This window comes from Monodelphis domestica, chromosome 2 (assembly GCF_027887165.1).
Source record: "Monodelphis domestica isolate mMonDom1 chromosome 2, mMonDom1.pri, whole genome shotgun sequence".
NCBI classification, from domain to species: Eukaryota; Metazoa; Chordata; class Mammalia; order Didelphimorphia; family Didelphidae; genus Monodelphis; species Monodelphis domestica.
The window spans coordinates 478,625,463-478,645,319 of record NC_077228.1 but is presented as its reverse complement, the minus strand read 5'-3'; the positions used below and the strand labels follow the sequence as shown (position 1 = coordinate 478,645,319).

General features: G+C 55.5%; 2 protein-coding genes across 4 annotated transcripts; both read right to left on the bottom strand.

Moving 5' to 3' along the window:
* Positions 1 to 1,295: 1,295 nt before the first annotated feature.
* LOC100619273 (probable transmembrane reductase CYB561D1) lies at positions 1,296 to 9,126 on the bottom strand. The gene is made up of 3 exons (XM_056819178.1): positions 7,876 to 9,126; positions 5,954 to 5,991; positions 1,296 to 5,785 (listed from the first exon to the last, which is right to left on the bottom strand). Exons 1-3 carry the CDS (start codon positions 8,033 to 8,035, stop codon positions 5,282 to 5,284), a joined length of 702 nt encoding a protein of 233 aa, XP_056675156.1. The 5' UTR covers positions 8,036 to 9,126; the 3' UTR covers positions 1,296 to 5,281.
* Positions 9,127 to 9,264: 138 nt separating this feature from the next.
* Positions 9,265 to 18,695, bottom strand: ATXN7L2 (ataxin 7 like 2). Of its 3 annotated transcripts, XM_007485086.2 has the most exons (11): positions 18,507 to 18,695; positions 16,407 to 16,475; positions 15,831 to 15,935; positions 15,233 to 15,431; positions 14,593 to 14,897; positions 13,745 to 13,827; positions 13,108 to 13,355; positions 12,143 to 12,341; positions 11,851 to 11,972; positions 10,637 to 11,432; positions 9,265 to 9,430 (listed from the first exon to the last, which is right to left on the bottom strand). In XM_007485086.2, exons 1-11 carry the CDS (start codon positions 18,631 to 18,633, stop codon positions 9,416 to 9,418), a joined length of 2,268 nt encoding a protein of 755 aa, XP_007485148.2. In that variant the 5' UTR covers positions 18,634 to 18,695; the 3' UTR covers positions 9,265 to 9,415. The 3 variants fall into 3 exon arrangements, with proteins under 3 accessions (XP_007485148.2, XP_056675154.1, XP_056675155.1); XM_056819176.1 differs by having other exon boundaries at positions 9,265 to 11,432; positions 18,507 to 18,684; XM_056819177.1 differs by lacking the exon at positions 18,507 to 18,695 and adding an exon at positions 17,672 to 18,416 and having other exon boundaries at positions 9,265 to 11,432.
* Between the last annotated feature and the right edge of the window lie 1,162 nt (positions 18,696 to 19,857).

Genomic DNA, 19,857 nt, shown 5'->3' with positions numbered 1-19,857 from the left:
CCCCACGCTCAAACCCATAGCCTTTTGGCCTTGCGTTGGCATAGCTTTGCCTTTGGAACACAGACCAGGGAAGGCAGGGCCTAGAGGAAAGTGTTCAAAAAGCAAGTCAATGTTGAACCTAGAAATTCTAAGAGTGGTTAATTCCAATCCAAAAAGCATTTAAGAGCTTGCTGAGGTGGGTGGCATAGTTCAAGGGCTATAGCAATAAAATGGAACAAATCCCTGCCCTAAAGGAGCTTATATTATGCAGAGGGTACAGAACAGAATCCACATTGGAATAGAGGGGAAAAGTCACAAACTGAAGTGGGAAATGGACATGGGGCACCTACTGTTTGCCACTTCTCCCACATCCCCACCACTGCTCTCCTAAAGGTGTCCATCCAATGGCCATGAGTTTGTGTGTCCAGCCTAACCTGGTTTATTTGAGGCCTTCCTTTATCTCTAGGTTAGCTTTGGAATCTCTTTTATGTCTAGAGGATCAGGGCATCGCTCACCTTTATTTAATGAAAGATCCCTTTTACACAGCAAGGTTCCATAAATTAGGTGACATCTAAAGAAGAGGTAAAAAAGTTACTTGACCCTAAGAAATTGACAATGAGTCAAATAGATGAACAGAATCCGAGCCTAGTCCTTGAGAGGAATTTGAGGTCCAAGTGAACCATTCCATAGGCTCTCTGGAGGTTTGCACATCTACTCTCCAAGCTTTGCCCTCTGGCTTAGTCCCTCTCTCTAGATCTAACCCAATCCCTATTGGCTTCAGCATAGATAGCATTAGCCCATTCAGCTGAATACCAGCTCACATCTCCATGCCCCGTGTTGGCAAAGACTGCATTGCCCACAATGCCTGACTAGCATTTAATTCCTGGATCCTGGGACTGAGAGAAACAATTATGATGAAGAATGAATACTCAGCCTCTGCTGCTCTATTGCTTCTGCCTCTCTCCTGCCTCTCTGCTTCTACCCCTGGCAGACTTGCTGGCTATTCTCAGACAAATGGAATGGAAATTATTCTTTGCCTAATGCAAATGGAACTGCTTTCATGGCTTTTTTTTTTCCTTTTAATTTCAGTAGAAAGCTTTGGGGAAGAGTTATATTGTGATCCCAGTTCCAACAGCCTGAGGCTGGCAATGGAACAACACCACAAAGAAGCCTTGGGTCCCTCCACAGAAAAGGCCCAACCTGCAAAGGGTCATGGTAGAGATGTTCGGGAGATGCCCATCTTCCCCATAAACACTTAACTGGGCACCTGCTACTGTAGGGCGCACTGGAAGGATGAGGAAGATCACATACCACCATTTTACGTGTGCAGAGTGCTTTATACTTTTTAAAGTGCTTTCATATCTGTTACAGCAGCTTCTCTTCATACAGCATTTACAGTTACAGAGCACTTTCACATCCATTTTATGGTTTGATCCTTACAACCACCTTATGAGGTAGGTAGTACAAAGTATTCTCCCCATTTTACAGCCAAGGTTGCAGATTCTGGTTAAATGACTTGCCCAAGGCAGTCAGAATTTGAACTCGGAAGTGTTTTCTTCACTGGACTTGCCCACCTCTCCCCATGTAACCCTTATGACACCTTTTGAGGTAGATAGGAACAGGTGATAAGTGATGAACTCAAGGTCGCACAGCTGGTCATAGAGGCAGAAGCCAGGCCTCCAATCTTGGGCTGTCCCTTTTCCCACCCAAGGACACAGGCTCTCCATGCAAATCAGACAAGCAGGTAGAAGGCTCTCAGAGCTCCGCACCAAGGGAAGGCCTAGACCATGGCACTGGGGCTTCCTTCAGGCTCCCAGGATACAGGAGCAGCAGAGCAAACAGGAAGGACATCAAGGGCTCAGGGTATCAGCTTTCATCTGCCTGAGCTAGACACCGTTGTCCTTGGGCCCAACAGTGCTGTTAGAACACCAGGCTCTATCCTCCCACTCAGGAAGGCAAGGCTCTCAATGAAAGGCCAGGAGAGAAGATTCCTGGTTTCCTTCCCACCAAGACACCACCCCATTAAGGGGGTGGGAGGGCAGGGAGGAGAAATAAGTGCTGCCTGACTCAGCCTTAGAAGTGCTTAGAGATCTGGAGCTGGAAGCGCCTGCATCGTGTCAGCTAATGATTATTATTAATTCTGAACAGACCTTGGCACAGCCGCCAGCTGTCTCAGGGAGGGGGCCAGGATCTCCCACACTGAGGTTTCAAAAAGAAGCTATGGAGAATCAGTGCACAGGGTGGGGTGGAATGAAAAAAGAAAAGGGATGGGACTGCCCACAATGAGATGGGGAAGAATGGAAGGGAGAGGAGAAATGGGCCAGGTAGGGCTCCCCTCCCCCTCCCAGCTTCCTCCCAGTCCAGAGGAAGCTGTATGAGGAAGCAGTGTGGTCAGGAGAGGTGTGGAGGAAAGTGCCTTAATCTGGGACTGAATTAAATGGCTCAGCTTCAACATCTGTATCTTATACACCCAATACTCTTAATTTTTAGCTTGACCCAGATTACAGGTTCATTTTTCAAAGGCTCAGAGCATAGCAATCCTAATACACACTTCTATGGAAGTGACATGCCAAGCTCTTCGAGACACAAGAGCTCTGGCTCCCATGACTAGCGGTCCTTCCTCATCATGGGACAGGAGGCAGCCACAGGCCTCTGCCTCTCCTCAATGAAGCCAAGCATCCCAGATGAGGTTAGCAGGGAAGGAGGGGCGGACGAAAGTGCTCCAGACAGCCGGCAGCTACTGCCAGCCCAGCTGGAGGGACAGAGCCCTGGCACAGAGGGCTAATGGGGGTCCAGCTGCTGTGGCTGGATGGGAAGCCAGGTGGAGGAGGGAAGAGTGAGGTAGCTTCTCCTGCCAAGGAAGCGGGCTCCCTCTGGCGAATGGCTGCCCACATTACAGATGGCCGTCCAAACCGGGCCTTCTACCATTGGCCACAAGCACATCTCTAGCTCTCCAGGCCGGCAGGGAAGACAGAGGGGCAGAGGATGCCGGGAGGCCATGGCAGCCAGGGCCGTCCTCTTGCAGAACAGAAATGGCTTCTCCCTATCTAGGGCCCAGAATAGACATCAGCTGGTGCAGCCCACGCAAACTGCCGGGCTGACTGTCAACACACCCGCCTGGCCGCCCCCTCACCACCTGGGAGGTTACAACACCCCAGGCAAGCTCAGATTGTATTGCAGCACTGCCACCACTCAGCTCTCAGACCAGGACTGCAGAGTCACAGAGCACTGCCCGCCCTCTGGGAGCTGCCACCAGGACAGGCCCCACTTAGCACAGGCCAAAGGTGGGGAGATGGGACCAGACAGCAAATGGGGTCTAAGGGATGGCACAGTGCCCAGATGAGTCCCCAAAGGCCTGCCCCTTCCCCAAGCTCCAACTTCAAATCAAATCCCAAGCTACGGAAGATCAGCTGGGCACTTTTCCTTCTGCTCATCAAAACAAAAGCTACTCCACAGTTCTGCAGCGACAGTTTGGAAAGGGGTAGAAATCAGGAAAAGGCCAAGGTGGCTAGGGACAGAACCTCACTCTGCATCACTCATCTGCATGATCACGTGAGACTGCCTGACAATCAGAAGGTGCCTTAGCCCCTCCACATGCCTGGGACACTGTCCTGTGCAGAAGGGCCTTCTTCCTTCCTCTCCCGCATTCTTTGTGCTCATCCCTGCCAATGCCCTGGCCTGGGGCCCAGGCACCTGCCATGCAGGTATTGAAGAACCACTACCATCAGTAGCAATCTCCTTGTCTGGTCCTGGACGCCAGTCCTGGGGATTCCCTGAGCTTCCTTCACTGTCCCAAGGCCCCTCCTTTGAATGCCATCTGTAAAGGACTTTCCCTAAGTCTTGCCCTCCTCTTGGGGCTCAATCAGAGATGGACTATAATATGCCAATTTGCCAGTTAAATATCGCAACACAAAGGAAAGGCCTTGGGATAATGGAGGGAACTTGGGTACCAGGTGTCAAAGGACAGCCTATTCTACTGTGAGTCTATCCCTTGATTTGTAGTACCAAATTTAATCAACCAGGAACCCTGAACCAAAACCCTGACCATCCAAGACACAATATGACAAGAGATAGGGTCAAAGAAGTATCAGAAAATGGAAAGAGAGGAAGAACAAAGGATAAGTTGGATGGAGAGGCTCCCTCACCATCCTTTTTTGTTCCTTTAACTCATAAGCTGACTCTCACGTACATCTGTCCATCTCTGCACAGCCACCACCATCCCCCAGCCCTAATGAGAGTCAATCCAACCTCTCCCATTCTCACAAGAGACTGTACTAAGGTGAGAATGAAAGCCCTAGAAAGAACAAAGGCAATGGATCAAAAGTGTTGGGCGATCACCCTTTCCTGAAAACAGTACTCAAGGGAAAAGAGAAAATCCAGCAAGCCCCAGGACCCAACATGGTACAACTGAACATGCTCCTATGAAACCCACTCTAAAGATGGTGCTCAATTCTCAAGTCCCAACAAATGTTTGTGAGGGCTCAAGAGGCTTCTGGCAGGTGAATATCAAAGCCAGCCAGGGGTGGCTTAGTTTTCTGATCTCCACCCCCACAAAGTGTTAAAGTGACTCTAATGCTTCACCATTCAGAGCCTAGGACCCACCCTGACACAGGCCCTTGGCACCTACAAAGCCTGACCACTCTGTACCTAAGAAGAGGTCCCAGGTATACACTCTTCCTCTTCACTGGAGCAGCCCAATAGTAAACAAAAGGGTCTGTCTCAGGACAAGGGCACCAAGGGATACATACGTCATGGGAGGGGAGGTTTATCCTACTTAAGGTCAACCTCATAGAATAATTTTGGATTTGGAGAGAAACTTATAGATAGTCTGATATGATGCCCTCATTCTATAGGGGGAGAATGAGAGTCCTCACCTGCTCCTGAAAGATAACCCAAAGCCACCTTATTGGTTTATGGCAGAGCTGGATCCAGGAGTTAGCAAGGTCTCCTGACTCCTATACCACCCTGCCTCTTCAGTAGATTACATATTGCATCCATTCCTAGCTTCCCTTCATAACCAAATATAACTTAACTCCTGAGCAACCCCAGTTCTTCACAATGCCTCTGACCTCAAGCTTACCTCCTGCCCACCATCTTTCTCTTCTACCTGATTCTAATGGTATTCTGTTACTGGACTTTTCAGTCACCACTCAACAGCAGCCTGGGTTTCTAAAATGCCAGGCTGACTCAATGGGTTTGGGGAATAATATTGGAAAAGCCACAGAAGAAGAAAGCAACTGCCCTACCCCAAGGAGGAGGGGTCTAAGAGGAAGAGGGAGGGAATCCAAGAGAAAACTCAGAATCAGATTTCCATTTTCTTCTTTGGCAAGTAGGTACTGGAGATCTGATGCATGATCACCAGGGCTGGATATATGGGCAGGAATAGGCACAGGTACCAGGCAGCCCCTTTGATCTGAGCCTGGAACCATGCCGTGCACATGCCCAAGAGCACTGTAAGTGTGGCCATCAGGTAGACTGCCAGCCCACATGTCAGGTGATAGAGTTTGAGACGAGCCACACGAGAGAACCTGGCTGCCCGAGGGCAGAGGAGGCTAAGGCCACACAAGGACTGCCCAATGGTGGCCAACAGTGTCAGAGCTCCCACACAACTGTGCCAGGACACAAGATGGGGCAGCTCACTTCGGGTCCGGCTGGAGATGATGAAGACCAGGCCCAGGAAAGCACACAAGATGGTCAGAGACTGCCCTACCCAGTGTAGTCGGATCCGGGCCTTACGTGAGCAGAAGAAGAATGGGGAGTGGTCAGGAGAGAAGAGCAGGATGGCTTCAGCCATGCAGAGGCAGAACTGCAAATACAAATGAGGACATCTTAAATGAGCCAGCCTCCCAGAAAGAAGAAATGAAGGGAAGCTTCAGTTGACAGCAAAGCCAGAGGGGAAGGAAGCTGAGAGGCCTAAGGATTCAAGCCACAGTAAGATGAAAGAAAAGAATTTAAATGAAAAAATTCAACTTACCGCCAAGGCCATGAACACAGGGTGCCAGGAAAAGAGACCTGGAAATCAAAGAGAGGAGACTGAGAGCCACTCATTTCAATTTCTCTATCCCAAGGCTATCCTCTCATCCCAAGAGAGCCCATTCACTAAGAGATGTCTATCCCAAATCATAAGCAAGAACAAAGGATAAAAGGAAAACACCTGGTCTGATCCCTCTGCTCCCTTCACCAGTAGTGAATATACCATGCCAGGAAATCCTTGCTAGGTCCTACTGGTTTGGCCTTCAATTTACTTCAGCATTACTCCCACTATCCCTCTCTTTGGGAAACTCTGCCCCTTATATTAGGTTTCCGTGGCATCAACACCCACTCCCCCCCCCCCCCAAACTCATGCTTTTCTCTACAATCTTATACTATTTCCTCCTACACACTAAATAGCATGATGGCCCCAACCAGCAACTGCCTTCACTGGCCCCATCCTCCAACTGCCTGCCCTTCCCTCCCGGGCTCCTATGAGTTATTCTTCCTCTCCTCTCTGTCCCTAACCTCAACCCTCAGGGAAGTCTTCTCTAGCCTATACTCCTAAGATCCTGCCCTCCCTTCTCTGATCCCATCCCCAGGAAACTATACTCCCTTCTCCCTCCCCTCCTTGGCCCTGCTCCTCAGAACGTACCCCTCCTCTGGCCCACTCTCCATCACTGGTCCTACCCATACCTCTCCCCAGTCCCAAACCAAAAACCTCCTCCCCTGCCCCCACACTCTTCTGTCTCACTCCAGGGAGTCAATTCCCAAATGCTTTTCCTGACCCTGTCCTACAGTGGATGTCCAGACTTCCCTCTTTGTAGCTATTCTAGGGGACCTTCTCTGTCCCATTCCTCCCTCTCTTGGCCTATCCCTAAAAGCCTAACCCTCCCTGACCCAATTTTGAAACCCTGTCCTTCCTCCTTTCCAAGATTCATCCTCCCAAAACTGTCTTCTCCCTCTGAAGATACCCCTCCCCACCTCCAACCCTCAGGAACTCCCAAGAGTCTTCCTCTCAATACTTCTGGCAGAAGCACAGCCTCACCACCCAGAGGCTAACTCTTCAGAATTGCTTAATATGAGAGTTCTAATGTCCAACTAACCCAAGCTCTGCACAATAGGAATCGGGACTAGTGGCCTAATGATGACAGGAAGAAGACCTTCCCCCACCCCAGCAGCCCATTCCACTTCGGGATGGCTGAATACCTTACAGTTTCTCCTGCCATAAAGCTTAAATTGAGCTCTGTGATTTCTACCCATTGCAGCACTGGTAGGGTCCTTGAACCCCAGGGACCAGAATCTTCCATGTGACAGCCTAACAGATACTAGAACTGAGATGTCCACCCTCCTCCCTCAACTGTCCTCTCCTCCCCAGAATTTAACATTCCAGGGCCTTAAACTGATCATCATCATCTCAGGGCAAGGACTCGACCCTTCACCTTCCGGGGAAGACCCTTCACTCCTTAGTCCCACCCCCCAGGAACTGGCCCTACCCCTCCCTTCTTAGCCCCGCCCCACTGGAAGCATGCCCTTCATTCATTCCCTGGCCCCACCCCCAAGAATCTGCTCTGCCCCTCCCCGTCCGTCTAACCCTCTCTCTCGAAGCCAGTCCTCCATTCATTCTCTGGCCCCGCCCCCAAGACGCCACTCTGCCCTGCCCCTCCCTTTCTAGCCTCATCCCCACCGAAAGTCGGCTTTTCATTCATTCTCTGGCCCCGCCCTCAAAGCGCTGCTCTGTCTGTCCCTCTCTTCCCGCCCCCCATCCCACTGGAAGCCAGTTTTTCATTCATTCTCTGGTCCCGCCCCAAGAAGGCTGCCTTACCCCACCCCCTCGCCCTTTATCCCCGCCCCCTGAGAGCTGGCCCTCCCTTCAACCGTAGCCCCGCCCCTGCCTCCCTACTCATAGGTCCCACCCTTACTCACTGGTCCCGGGCCGGGACAACACGGTCAGGAAAAGGGTGAAGCCTAAAGCCACCAGGTGCGCCAGAATGCCGCTGCCACAGCGCAACCAGCGGACCAGCCGGGGTTCCTTAACTGCAGCCGAGGCTGAGGCCAGGACCGGCCCCACGGGCGGGGGTTGCATGACCAGGCTGCAGGGGGCCGGCTTCTCCTAGCCGCCGGGCCGCCGCTTCCGGGTTCCTGAGCGTGGCGTCGGTGACTGAGGCGGGAGCGGCTCCTCCCCCGGGACGCGGTCGGAAGCGCGGCGGTGTCACCAGCAGCGCCCCCTGGCGCCCTGGGAAGAAACCCAAGGTCCCAGGAGTGCGCTGCCCGCCCTGCCCCCGGAAGGGCTGGGAGGGAGCCGTCGCGGCATCCCCTGCAAACCCATAAGGCCGCGGCTCCGAGGTGCACGGAAACGAGCCTGCGCAACTTAGCGCTGCCCCCAACCCCAGGGTGCCTGGGGCTCGACGCCAAGGGCCCCCTGCCCGGGCTCGATCCCTATCGGGATCTACCTCCTCATTTCCATCCTCCTGCGATCCTGGGTCACTGGCCACCCCCTGCTCCAGCGGGAGAGGAGGGCGCAGGGGAAGGAAGAGATAGGCCAGGAGCCAAGGAAGACTTTCCTAGCCTTTCTCCGGGAAAGGGCCCATGCCTAGATCGGAGTCCCGAAGTCAGGGCCAAAAGCCCCCAGGGAGAGAGGGACCAAAACAGGCCTTGTCCCCTAGGCCCCAAGAGAAATGCCAAATCCGCTCCGACCTACGGGCAAAAAAAAATGGGAGGGAGACATAAATTGAGCACAGCAATCCGTCATCCTTCTGGCAGAACTTCGGTGGCTGCTAGGGGAAAGAAGTCACCGGGACCTGAGAGGACTGGAGGCAAAGCTTTCCCTGGGAGGGCCTGGGAGGCTCCCCATACTCACTCCCTTTCAAATCCCCAATTTCTCCCCACCCCCTGGAAGGAGAACACCAAGGCTCCAGAGGTCTTAGCAATTTCCATAAAGATGTCTTTCTTTTTTTAAACCCAATATGTATTGGTTCCAAGACAGAAGTTATAAGGGCTAAGCAATGGGGGTTAAGTGACTTGCCCAGGGTCACACAGCTAAATAGTGTCTGGGGCCAGCTTTGAAATCAGGACCTTCCCATTTCCAGGCCTGGTTCTCAATTCACTGTGCCACCCAGCTGCCCCCTTTAGAGATTTCTTTAAAGACAAAAATAAGCAGAGATATCTGTGGGACCTTGTATCTGGCTGCCCTTGATGCTTTACCTCTCAAAGAGGAATTGGAGATGAAGAAGGAAACTCACTTCCTTCCATTTTTTCCCTTTTCTGTGGTTTTTGTTTGTTTGTTTGTTATGTTTGGCAGTAACAGAACAGGGAGACAGTCTTGAGGTATTTTTATAGAGTTTTTTTTTTCTTAAAAAAAATAATATAAAGTTATAAAAAGCGGCAGCAGCAGCAGCCTGGGGCCTGGATCCTGGAGAGGGAGGAGGCGCTGGCAGCTCCGTTGCGATGGGCAGGCACTTTCTCATTAATGCGCTTTTGACTGCAGGAAGACAAGAGGCAAGAAAGACCCGTGTGGGGGGAAGCACTGGCCTGGGAAGAGCGTGTCCTCCTTGTGAGCCATCTGCAGCCAGTGGGCCTCCAGCCCTGGGCCAGGGAAGGAGTCTGATTCGCAGCACCTGTGGTGGTGGTGGCAGCAGCAGGGGAACATGAATGCAGAGGTCCAAAGGCTGCCTCCAGTGAATTCTAAGGAAACCTTACGGTGTCAGAGCTGCGGATTTCCTCGGGGATAGTGATGAGGAAGTAAAGTTCCTCAGTGAGGGCTCCTGGGTCCTCCCTCCCACTGCTATCACCAAGAAGGCAGGGCAGGGAGGGAGAATTGAAGAGTCAACCCTTTCCCTTCCTCTTGGCTCTAGGGCACATGGGAAATCATAACTAGAATGTTCAGGTTTCAAAAAAAACTTTCTGCAAAGTTGAAACTACCCTGGCCCACAATGGGAAGGTAGGGAGCTGGAAGACCAGTATATAGGCAACAGAAATCCCTAGAGACCCCCACTACTCCAAAAAAATAATCCTAGTCCTGGTATTAGAAGCCAGAATGGGGCTATTATATACATAGACTGTTAAATAATAGACACACACGTAGTGTCATGTAAGCATCAACTCCAAATTCAGGGGCAGTCTGACGACCTTGGGCTAAGTCAGGCCATTCTCCCCAGAGGCAAATCTACTAACAAATAGCCCTTCCTGAACTGCCTCCTGAATATCATGCTTCTTTCCACCATTCCTCCATCTTCTCTTCTAGGAGGACTTGAGTTCCTAGATCCCAGCCTTCTTTCCAAAAGAAATGGAGGTAATTCCCAGTTACTGCAAGGAGGGCCAGCACCAAATCCAGGAGATGAGGCCCCCTTAATTAGGGAGGATGTGAAAAGCAGCATCTCCCTTGCTAGCTTCTGGGGCAGAGTGGATCTACCAAGTCAGGAATACATCTTGGCCTAATCTCTCCCACCCTGGCATCTGTAAAACAGTCCCAAGGAGTCCATTTTGTCTTTCCTTCTAATCCTTCCCTTTCCTACCACTCTCCTCTTCCATTTCCATCTGCCCCCTCTTCCCTAGATGTGCTCAGCACTCCCCATTCCTGGGCGTCCCCTATTTGTCCAATAGGAAATGGGAAGGAGGGGCTCAATCTAGTCATTCCCCATCCCCTGACCCCTACTTCCAGCTCCCCTGCCTTCCCTAGGCATGGTACCTTCAGCGTGGTGCACTTCTCCTCAAAGCCCAGGGCCGGGCTGGGCTTCTTCCTGCGCACAGAACAGGCCGAGTCGGCCGCCGGGGGCCCTGCGGGGCAGTGCTTTGCCTTCACTGGCCGGCAGTACGTGGCCAGGTTTTTCCTCTTCTTGGCCTCTTCCTCGGAGAGGCAGTTAGGCTGGAGAGCTTTGGCTGGATGGCCAGCTGCCCCCCGGTTCTCCAGCTGGGAGGCCTTGACAGGCGCTGGGGGTGTATGTGGGGAGCCCCGACAGTCCAGGGGCCCTGCCCGTTTCACCCGGGGTCCTACTGCCCCATTGAGCCCTATGCCCAGGGCTGGCTTAGTCTTGGTGGGGAGGGCTCGGCAGCCTGCGGGCTTGCCCTTCCCAGGAGGATCCAGGATACAGGTCCGTTTGAAGGCCGCAGGCCCGGGGGACAACTTCCTCTTGCGGGATGGGACCTCCACATCAGCCCCATCCTTGCCCTTGGACAGCTTGCTGGCCTTGGAAGGAGGCAGCTTACTGAAGGAGGGTGAAGGGGTGTTGGCAGGCAGCGGTGAGGTGATGGCCTGACTCCCACCCATGCACTCTGCCTGGCTGCAGGCGGCCCCCACACTGGGAGAACCTGCAGGGTAGCTGGGGGCTGGGCTGTCCTTGGTGATGGGTGCAGAGGGCGGGAAGGGGGGCCTATGGCTGGGGCCAGAAAGACGGGGGCAGGTGCCTGCCGAGGAAGGGCTCAGGGGGACGTGTGGGGGAGAGACGAGGAGGTGAGATGGGGGTTCAGCTGCCGGTGGGATCTTCCTGCAAAAAAAAGGGCAGCCTGAGCCAGAGCACCCCAAGGCCCTCACCCCCACCCCAAACGGCAAATAAATGTGGAGCTCTGCTGCCACCTGCTGGCTGGTAAGAGAGGGCGAGGGGGCCGGGAGTCATCCCTGCCTCACAACCCCATTCTTGATGCCTCCCCCTGCCCCAGGAGCAGAAAGCCCTGCCCCAGGAGCCAGCCCAGCCACAAGCTCCCAAGCAGCTTTAATCCCAACCCAAGCCCAAAGCACCCCAGGTGCCCCTGAGAAGAAAAATGGCAGCAATTAAGTAAGAGCCCACTAGGTCTTCTCCAGGAGTGAGATAGAAAGAGTGGGTTCTCCAGGCCTAGAGCTTTGGAGGGGAGTGAGGAGGCCACAGCCAGGGCTCCCAAAGAGGGCCATTGAGGAGGAACACTTACTTCCACATATGGGAGCTGAGATGTCGCTCCAGCATGGAGCTGAGCGCTGAGCAGAACCGGTCCAGCCGCCTACTAAACACGTAACACCCCGGGCTTACCAGCCGACTACCAAAGGTGCAGAACTAGACGCGGGAAAGGAAAATGCTGGTGAGTGGGGCCTGCCAAGAGCCTCAGCCCAAACTGTCATGGGTGTGTGTGGCCCCCCCATGCACGCCCTGCCAAAAGAGGGGAGAGAGTAGGGCGGCTGGGGGGGAGCCCCCTTCCCAGCCAGTGCCCAGCTTCAAGCACTCACCGCCTGGGGCCGAGGGGGCCGTGTTGCATAATGACAGTCTGGGACATGGTGGAGGTCATCTGGGGCTCCATCTTCCTCGCTTTCCTCGCTGGAAGCCTGGGCCCCGGCCCGAGGCAGAGGGAAAGGGAACAAGCCTGGGTCTCTGTCACCAGCACAAGGGCCTTCATCATCTAGCTCACTCTCAGAGGAGACCCGTGACCTGGAGGGGCCGGAGAAAACGTGACAGGGGCTGGGTCTGAAAGGCCGCATCCCACTCCCAAGGACATCGGGCCTGCGCAGACGGGCTGGGCCCTGCCGCCATTGCCCGCACCAAGCCTGCGCAGTCAGACTCACTTCCTCGAATCCCTGAATCAGTCACACCCAGGGAACTGTCCCCCCTCTACACACTGACAGCCACCCGGGTTGGCCTAGTGGAGAGGGAGGTCCCTGAGGGAGAGGGGACAGAACCCCCCAAAGCCCATGTGTACTGTGCATCAAGGGACAATTGAGAGAGGATGTTCACTGGCTCACTGTCTAGACCTGGCCTTATCCCTGCCTTTCAAAGCCTCAGTCTGATCATCTTCGAAGTAAAGAAGGTTCTGAACAGCCTGGGCTCTGGGCTCCTCAGAGTTCCCAAAGCCCAGGGACCACGAGGAATCAACACCTTCCTCCCTGATTCCTCTAAAGCTCCTACTCCCATTCGCAGGCCCCAGAAATATCTTTATGACAAGGAGCCAGGATCCCAAGGCCAGAGCAGGAGGGCCCGAGAAGGCACCCCTTCGCTGCTTCTCCCGTCTCTGCCCTCCTAGGTGAAAGTGCACCTCTTGGAGCTTAGAGAAAAAGTGGAAGCCCCAATGACTGGAAGAGAGCAGACTGTTGTTAACTTTCTAGGAGGGTCCCATCCCTGGCTCTCTATAGTCTATCCCCTGAAGATCGGAGGGCGGCGGACGTGCAGCCCAGACCCAGAGTGGGGGCTGAGCCCTTACCGAGGCAGCGCACAGTAGGGATAGGTCTGTTTGGCCCTGGCTGGGAAAGTGGTGCCAGGCAGAGCTGCCACTGCCTGCGCTGAGGAGGGCAGCTCCTGGGAGAGGCGCTCGGGGCCCAGGTCCTTGCGTCCAGGACTCTTCTCTTTGGGAGACTCCCCTTTTCGGGAATTGGCCTTCAGCTCTGCCACCAGCACATCAAAGTCCTTGGCCCGGCCCTGGACCTCCCGGCGCTGATGCACTGAGTGAATCTGGAACACAGGTTTGAGACAAGATTCTATCAGAGGGTCAGGGAGAGGTATGAGTCTGATCCACAAATCCTGGAGGGGAGAGTGTATCTGGATGGGCACCATGAGGCAGGGGCACAAGTGATTGTGTTTGCCTTCTCCCCAGGAGCTTCAGTTAACTAACATTCACGACCCAACCTGCTCTCCCCTTTCTTGAACCTTTTCAGGACAAAGGCCATCCCTAAAGCTCTTCCCTTTCCCATTCTGGGGTGTTGGAATTGGCCCAGCTTCCTCATACAGTCCTACCCCTGGCCTGTTCTTGGCCTAGGCCTAGGCTTCCCTCTGAATACCATCATTTCCCCCAAATTTTCCTTCCCGGTGGCCTGGGCCTGTCCTCCCCCATGGGTGGATACCTTGCAAGTCAGCAGGCGGGTACAGATCTTTTTGGTCTCTGGGTTCACTACCCCACACTGCCTGTTCAGATCACACTCCTTCCCTGCAGAGAGAGAGCAGGCAGCCTCAACTTGGTGCACAGCTCCTACAGTCCCAGGGTAGCTTCATGTGGCCCCATGAGGGGGTCTCAGTCTCCCCACCAATTGTCCTAGGAATAACACGGGACTTAGGTGGAAGCTGCCTTTGGCTCCCCTTAGATGTCAAGTTTGGGGGATAGGAGACACCCAGTGACTCCACTTAGGAAAATGCAAAAGCTGTGATCCCTTTGGGGGGACATCCAAACCCAGAGCAAACAGGAGAGGGAAGGTCAACACCTATTGGGAAATAAATGCAGCATCTTGTACCTGGAACACTAGTTACAAGGGAAAACCAATTGTCCGCTATCCTGAGAACAAGCAGGGAGAGGGGAGAGAGATGGGCAAACTAACGTGAGAGAGCATCTCCACGTGTCATTGTTGTGTTCAGAGGAGCAGCCTTTCAGCACCTGGCAAGGTAACCCAGAGCCAAGGTCAGCCCCTACAGTACTCTGCCCAGGACACTTCCTTTGGAAAGCGTGCGCAGAGCAGCAGGGAGATGCGTGTGCAGGACCTCCGCAGGACAGAGATCCTAGCTGGGCCCCTAAACTGTGCTGAGCCTGCCTGGAAGCCCCTCACTAGCACTAAAAGCCTCCTCTCCCAACCCCCCCTCCCAGCCAATCCCCGCCCCCCCACCCCCGCCACAGCTAAGAACAACCCTTCCAGAAGAGAAGAGGAGAATCACACTGAGAGGACCCCTGCCCTTCCTTCCTATCTCCAGAGTCCCAACTCACTCGCCATCTTCTTGTGGGCCTTGGGCTGAAGCCTGGCAACACTGGGCTCCTTCTCTGGGGGGCTACCCCCCTCGGCCTGAGGGCTAGGCCCTTCGATGAGGACCGGGTCGTTGTTCCCTTTGCTGGGAAGCTCTTTGGAAGAGGGAACTGTGGGGGCTTTTCCAGGGGCATCCTTGGTAAGACCAGTGGGTGGGCCGAGGAAAGTGGAATGGGGAGGCAGAGGCTTAGGGTTCACCCTGATCCCTTGTCCATCGGGTTTAGGGAGACTGGAAATCTTCTCCAAATTCACCACAGGCACAAAGAGGCTAGAAGGAAAGAGTGGAGACAGGCTGAAGGGAGAGACCAAGAATCGGGGAGGGGGGGGGGGCCTCCCCCTAAGCACAGGCTCTATCCCCAACGGGAAGTCCTGCCTTCTGGAGGCTTTCCCAGTAGAACTTAGAGAAGTCCCAAGGGGCACCAGAGGCTTCAGTCATCTTAGCAGTCGAGAAGCAGCTGGGGACAAGCTGTACTTTCTTCAGCCTCAGGACAGTGACCTCGGCACTCCAGGAGAGGCACACCTCCTCTACTAGCCGCCCCCCCTTGGATCTTTTCCTGCCCAGGCCAGGGAGGAGCCTGAGGAAAGCCCTTGGCCTCTCCTTACCAGAGGTTATCCTTTTGTGCCTTCTCAGGTGGGTGATTAGCCCGGCCTCGGCCCCCTTGCACCTTCTCCTTTGAGGAGGCTTTGGTGGGGCCTTGGCTCCCACAAGCTGGGCCCTGCCCATTTACTGCATGGCATTTCTGAGAGGTGGCAGAGGCCTGAGCCCGGGCATATAGCTTGCTGAGAGGCCCATGTCTTCTCTCTGTCACAAAAAAGGGCAAAGGAACCCAGAGTGAGTGACATCAACCACCTCCTGCACCCTACATTCCGGCTCATGGGTCCATGAGATAGGATCTTCCTTCCTCTTGGGGGCCTAGGGCCCTAAAACATCATCTGGGATGCTGGCACCCCAGACTTTAGAATGGCCTCTTTTGGGCCTCTACTTCCTTCCTTCCTTTAAGCTGGGCTGAGATCCCTGTTGGTCACTCCTCAACCCCAACCCCACCATTCCCCAATTTCAGCTCTAATCAAGTGCTTCACTGTCCATTGTCAGGACTGTTCCTGCTATGCCATCCCCACTCTCCTTGCTGCCCTCCCTGCTCCTTGTCACTCTTCTGGTTCTCGCCTCCTTCCCATCCTCCAGGTCCCTCTCATCCCTCACCGCAGTGCTTCTGGAAAGCTTGAGGCTTCACCACTTGGCTGCAGTGGTTACACACGACCAGGTAGAACTCATCGTGGGCAGGGCAGTGCCCAAAGATGGACATGTCTGCAATGACAGGTGCTTGTATCATATTGGGAAAGGACCCAAGCTTCCCCTCCTCCACTTCATTCCAAGGCCCTTGCCCTGACCACCCAGAAGACCATCCTAGCTCTGGAAGAGCACCTATGTGAGAGAGGCCCACTCAGTTCTAAAACAGTGCCTTCTGGGAAGCAGACATCACTTTCCAAGAACCTGGCTGGGATTCAAAGGGTCACAGGAGCCAGGAAGGCCAGGGTCAGACAGCTATACTCCTACCCTTGGAAGAGCAATCATCCCTTAGACCTGATGCCTTCTCCAGCAAGGAGCAAGGATAATAGATGTGGATACAGAGAGGACCTCAGAACTGTACGAGCCAACTTTATCATTTTACAGATAAGGAAATTTAGGCCTAGAAAGTCAAATGGATTTGCCCGAGGTCACACAAGGCGCAGTGAACAGTCTGCCTGGGTCCCAGCACTACTGTTTGCTGGCTCCCACCTTCTTTTATGAGGGTCATGGCATCCAACTTCTTCTTCCCATTCTTGTTGCTCTCCTCCAGCTCAGCCCCTGAGGGAGACACACAGCTCTGTCAGCACCATCTCCCCTCTTGGGGAGCCCCTCAGTATCACTGGGGGGCCAGGTTAGAGTCAGAAGATCCAGAGACCTCATCTCTTCTATGTTCTTCTCCATGTTACTGTAGCCTGAACTCTCAAGGTGGAGGACCTCAAAGAGTCTCAGGCTTAGGGCCCTGTTCCCATAATGACTCTCACCTTAAGAGAATCAGCTCCTTCTTTTAGGATCCTGGAATACAAGGTTCTATTCCATGTTCTACTGCTGACTTACTGAGTGACTATGGGCAAATCCCACCCCAAGAAGGAATGTTTTCCCATTTAAAGGGGAAGGACTCTGGTCTCCCTCTTCCTCCTCTTCCTCCCTCCCCTCCCCCACCAATGACTTCTGGCCTGGAAGAGTTTTATTCCAGACCTCAGAATCTCTCCTCTAGTTTTCATATCACTTTCCCCCTCCCCCTTCCCCAGGGCCCTAAGTTCCCCAGGTTAACACCATACCTCCAGCTACAGACCACTAAAGCATACTCCCCCAGCCTTCCAGGTCCTGCTAAGGCAGCGTTAATACAGTCCAGAAAAAAAAAAAAACTGCTGTCTGGGGGCCCTTTGCTACTGCCAGAACCCTTCAGCCTCTGGGTTGGGGCAAGAGGAACCCATTACAGGCAGAGAACTGGTGGCCCTGATGGAGGAACAAACTCCTCCAAAAACCGGTGAGGGAAACAAGTCCCAGGATGGAAAAAGACCCAGCTCCCAGCTCCATGGCTCATGATTCCATTCTGGGCAAGCCCCTCCCCTCCCTGCAGGCTGCGTTGGGCTAGGGCTGCCCTGGCACCTTCAGGTTCTGGATTGATGATAAAAACATCTTTTAGCTGTACAAGGTAGCTCTGTCCAGCCTCCCCCACTCCCACCTACTCTTCTCCCCTCCCTCCACTACACCCCCTCCTTGTCTCTGGGTGGGGGGTGGGGGGGTGGGGGGGAATCAATTCTGAGTCAACTGCCTGATTCTATTTCCGGTTCTAAATGCGCCCAAACCCTGACAATGGTCCTGTGCTCACCTAGCCAGCCCAGGGCAGGCTCTAGGTGGGCCAGGGATCCCATTGGGGGGCTTCCTTTGCTACTTCCACCACCGGGTCTGCCGCCGCCGCCACCCCACTCCCCCCTGGACTAAGTGGATTGTTGACAGTCTTATATAATCACCAGAAATGGGGGTGCAGGGTTTGAGAGGGGGTGTGCATTCCCGAGACAAGGGGCAGCTCTGGCTTTAAGTCCGTCAAGTGCAAGCAGGAGGGATAATGGAAGGGGATGGAGCGGGGGAGACGTCTCAAGAGAACAAGTGTCATCAGAGACTGCTCCATGCGGTCTCGTCCTCCACCTCTCACTCGCAAACTTCTTCTGGGGTGCGGTGCCCGCTGTCACCCCGAAAGGCCGGCAAGGCCAGGTGCCTCCTGGGGGCTCCGAGACAAAGATCACGGGAAGTCAACGCCGTCCCACTCACTCCCGGAGCGGCGCAGGGGCCAAGCGAGGGTCGGGGGTCCGGGGAAGGGGAGGTCGGCGGCAGCAGACTCGGGGGGTGGCTGGCAGGGGGCTGCGAACGCCAAGGAGGAGGAGGAGGCGCGAGCGAGCACTGGGGGCCACGGGGAGCAGGGAAGCGGGGTGCGTGGGAAACACGTGGAAGAGGGCTGAAGCGAAGGGGAGAAGCGGGGGGCGGGCACGGGAGGGGCGGAAGCGGGGGCCGGGCGGCAGACGAGGAGGGCGGGCGGAGGCTACGGGAGAGAGAGCGGGCGGGGACGGGCGGCGGAGGTCGGGCCGGCGGAGCAGGGTGGGCTGCGGGCCGGGCAGGGCGGCGCTAGGACCCGGGGGCGCGGCGGCGGAGGAGCAGGCGGGCACTAGGACCCGGCGGATCCTTTGTTTGGGGGGCCGGGGAGCCGGACGGCGGCTCCCGTCGGCGGCTCCCCTTAGCCGGCGGGGGCCGGGAGGGGGGGAGGGGAGGCATCCGCCAGGGCCCCGGGGCACTGGGGGGGGCTTCACTCACCGTCGGCCGCGGGCAGGTCGGCCCGCTCCACCCACGAGCTCCAGCTCTGTCCCGCGAAGTCATCGAGACTCGGCACCCGCCGCTCCAGAGCGGCCATTGCTGCCGCCGCGCGTTCACGCACCGCCATCACCGCCACGGACGCGCGCCCGCCCCGGCGCCTCCGCGCGCCCCCCCGGCTTCCCCTCCGCCCCACCGCGGGCACGCCCCCCACAGGCCGCCCCGCACCCTGCGCAGGCGTGGCACAGTCCGGCGGCCCTCTGTCTCTCGCCTCCGCCCACCCGCTCAGCCTGCTGGGAAATGTAGTCCTGGCGGGGGTGGGGAAGATGCTTAGGCTGCTCATAGGCAGGGTCCCTGGGACGTGCGCGGCGGCTAGCGGCGGAGTTCTCCCCCGGCCCCGAGTCGTCCGGCCTCCGAGTAACGTGGCCCGGGTCACAGTCTCCCTGCACAGACGCGCACCCTCCCTAGTGCTGCTCTCCCTCCCCTCCACATAGCCCCAGTCGTGACGGCTCTTCGGCCCAGCAGCCGGCCGACCCTCCCCCGGGTTCCACGTCCGTGTCGGAGCCTCCTCCCGGCGGGCGGCGGGATGGGTGGGTGGGGTCAGCCGAGAGGGCAGGGGGAGGCTGCGGGGAGGATGGGCTGAAGGACGCCGAAGGGGGCGGGGTAGGGCTGGGGGCGGGAGGATCACATCCGCTGGTGGCAGCCTCCGTGGGGCCGCTGGAAGCCACACCCCTTCCCTGGAGCCGGACAGAGAGGATGGGAGGGGATGCCCGGATTGAGGGAGCTGGCCTAGATCACCTGTCAAGATGACAGAAGGCTACCTCCGAGCCCCAGCCAGCCCTGGAGCCTGGCGTGGCCCTGAGGCAGCTGGTGTTTGCAGCATCTCCGCTGAGCTGTCTGCACCCCCCCACCCCACCCCCCCACTCCTCCTCCTCCTAGGGGCTGCGATCAATACCCCTCATACCAGCCTCTTCCCAAACCCCAGCTGGGCCCTGACTCCATCCATCACTTTGGCTTCTTTTTCTAATGAATATTTTCTCCCCTGGAAGGGCTGCTGCTGGAGCCTCAGCATAGGGAGATTTCTCATCTGAGCTGTCATCCCCCTTGCTCAGGCCTGGGAAGGACCTTAATCACCTCTCTCTTTCTTCTCAGCAGCTGAAAAGTCACTCCCCACCACACACCCACTCATCACATTAAAAGGGTAAAATTTTGACCCCTCTCCCCATCTGAAAAGAGAGATAAATTTCCTTTCTTGACCCTTCCCGCCAGAGTCCCACCCCCTACTCCTCCATGAGAGGGCCCCCCCCAGCACTTTGACTTAGTCCTAGAAAGTCTCCTTTCTCCCCTTCCTCTG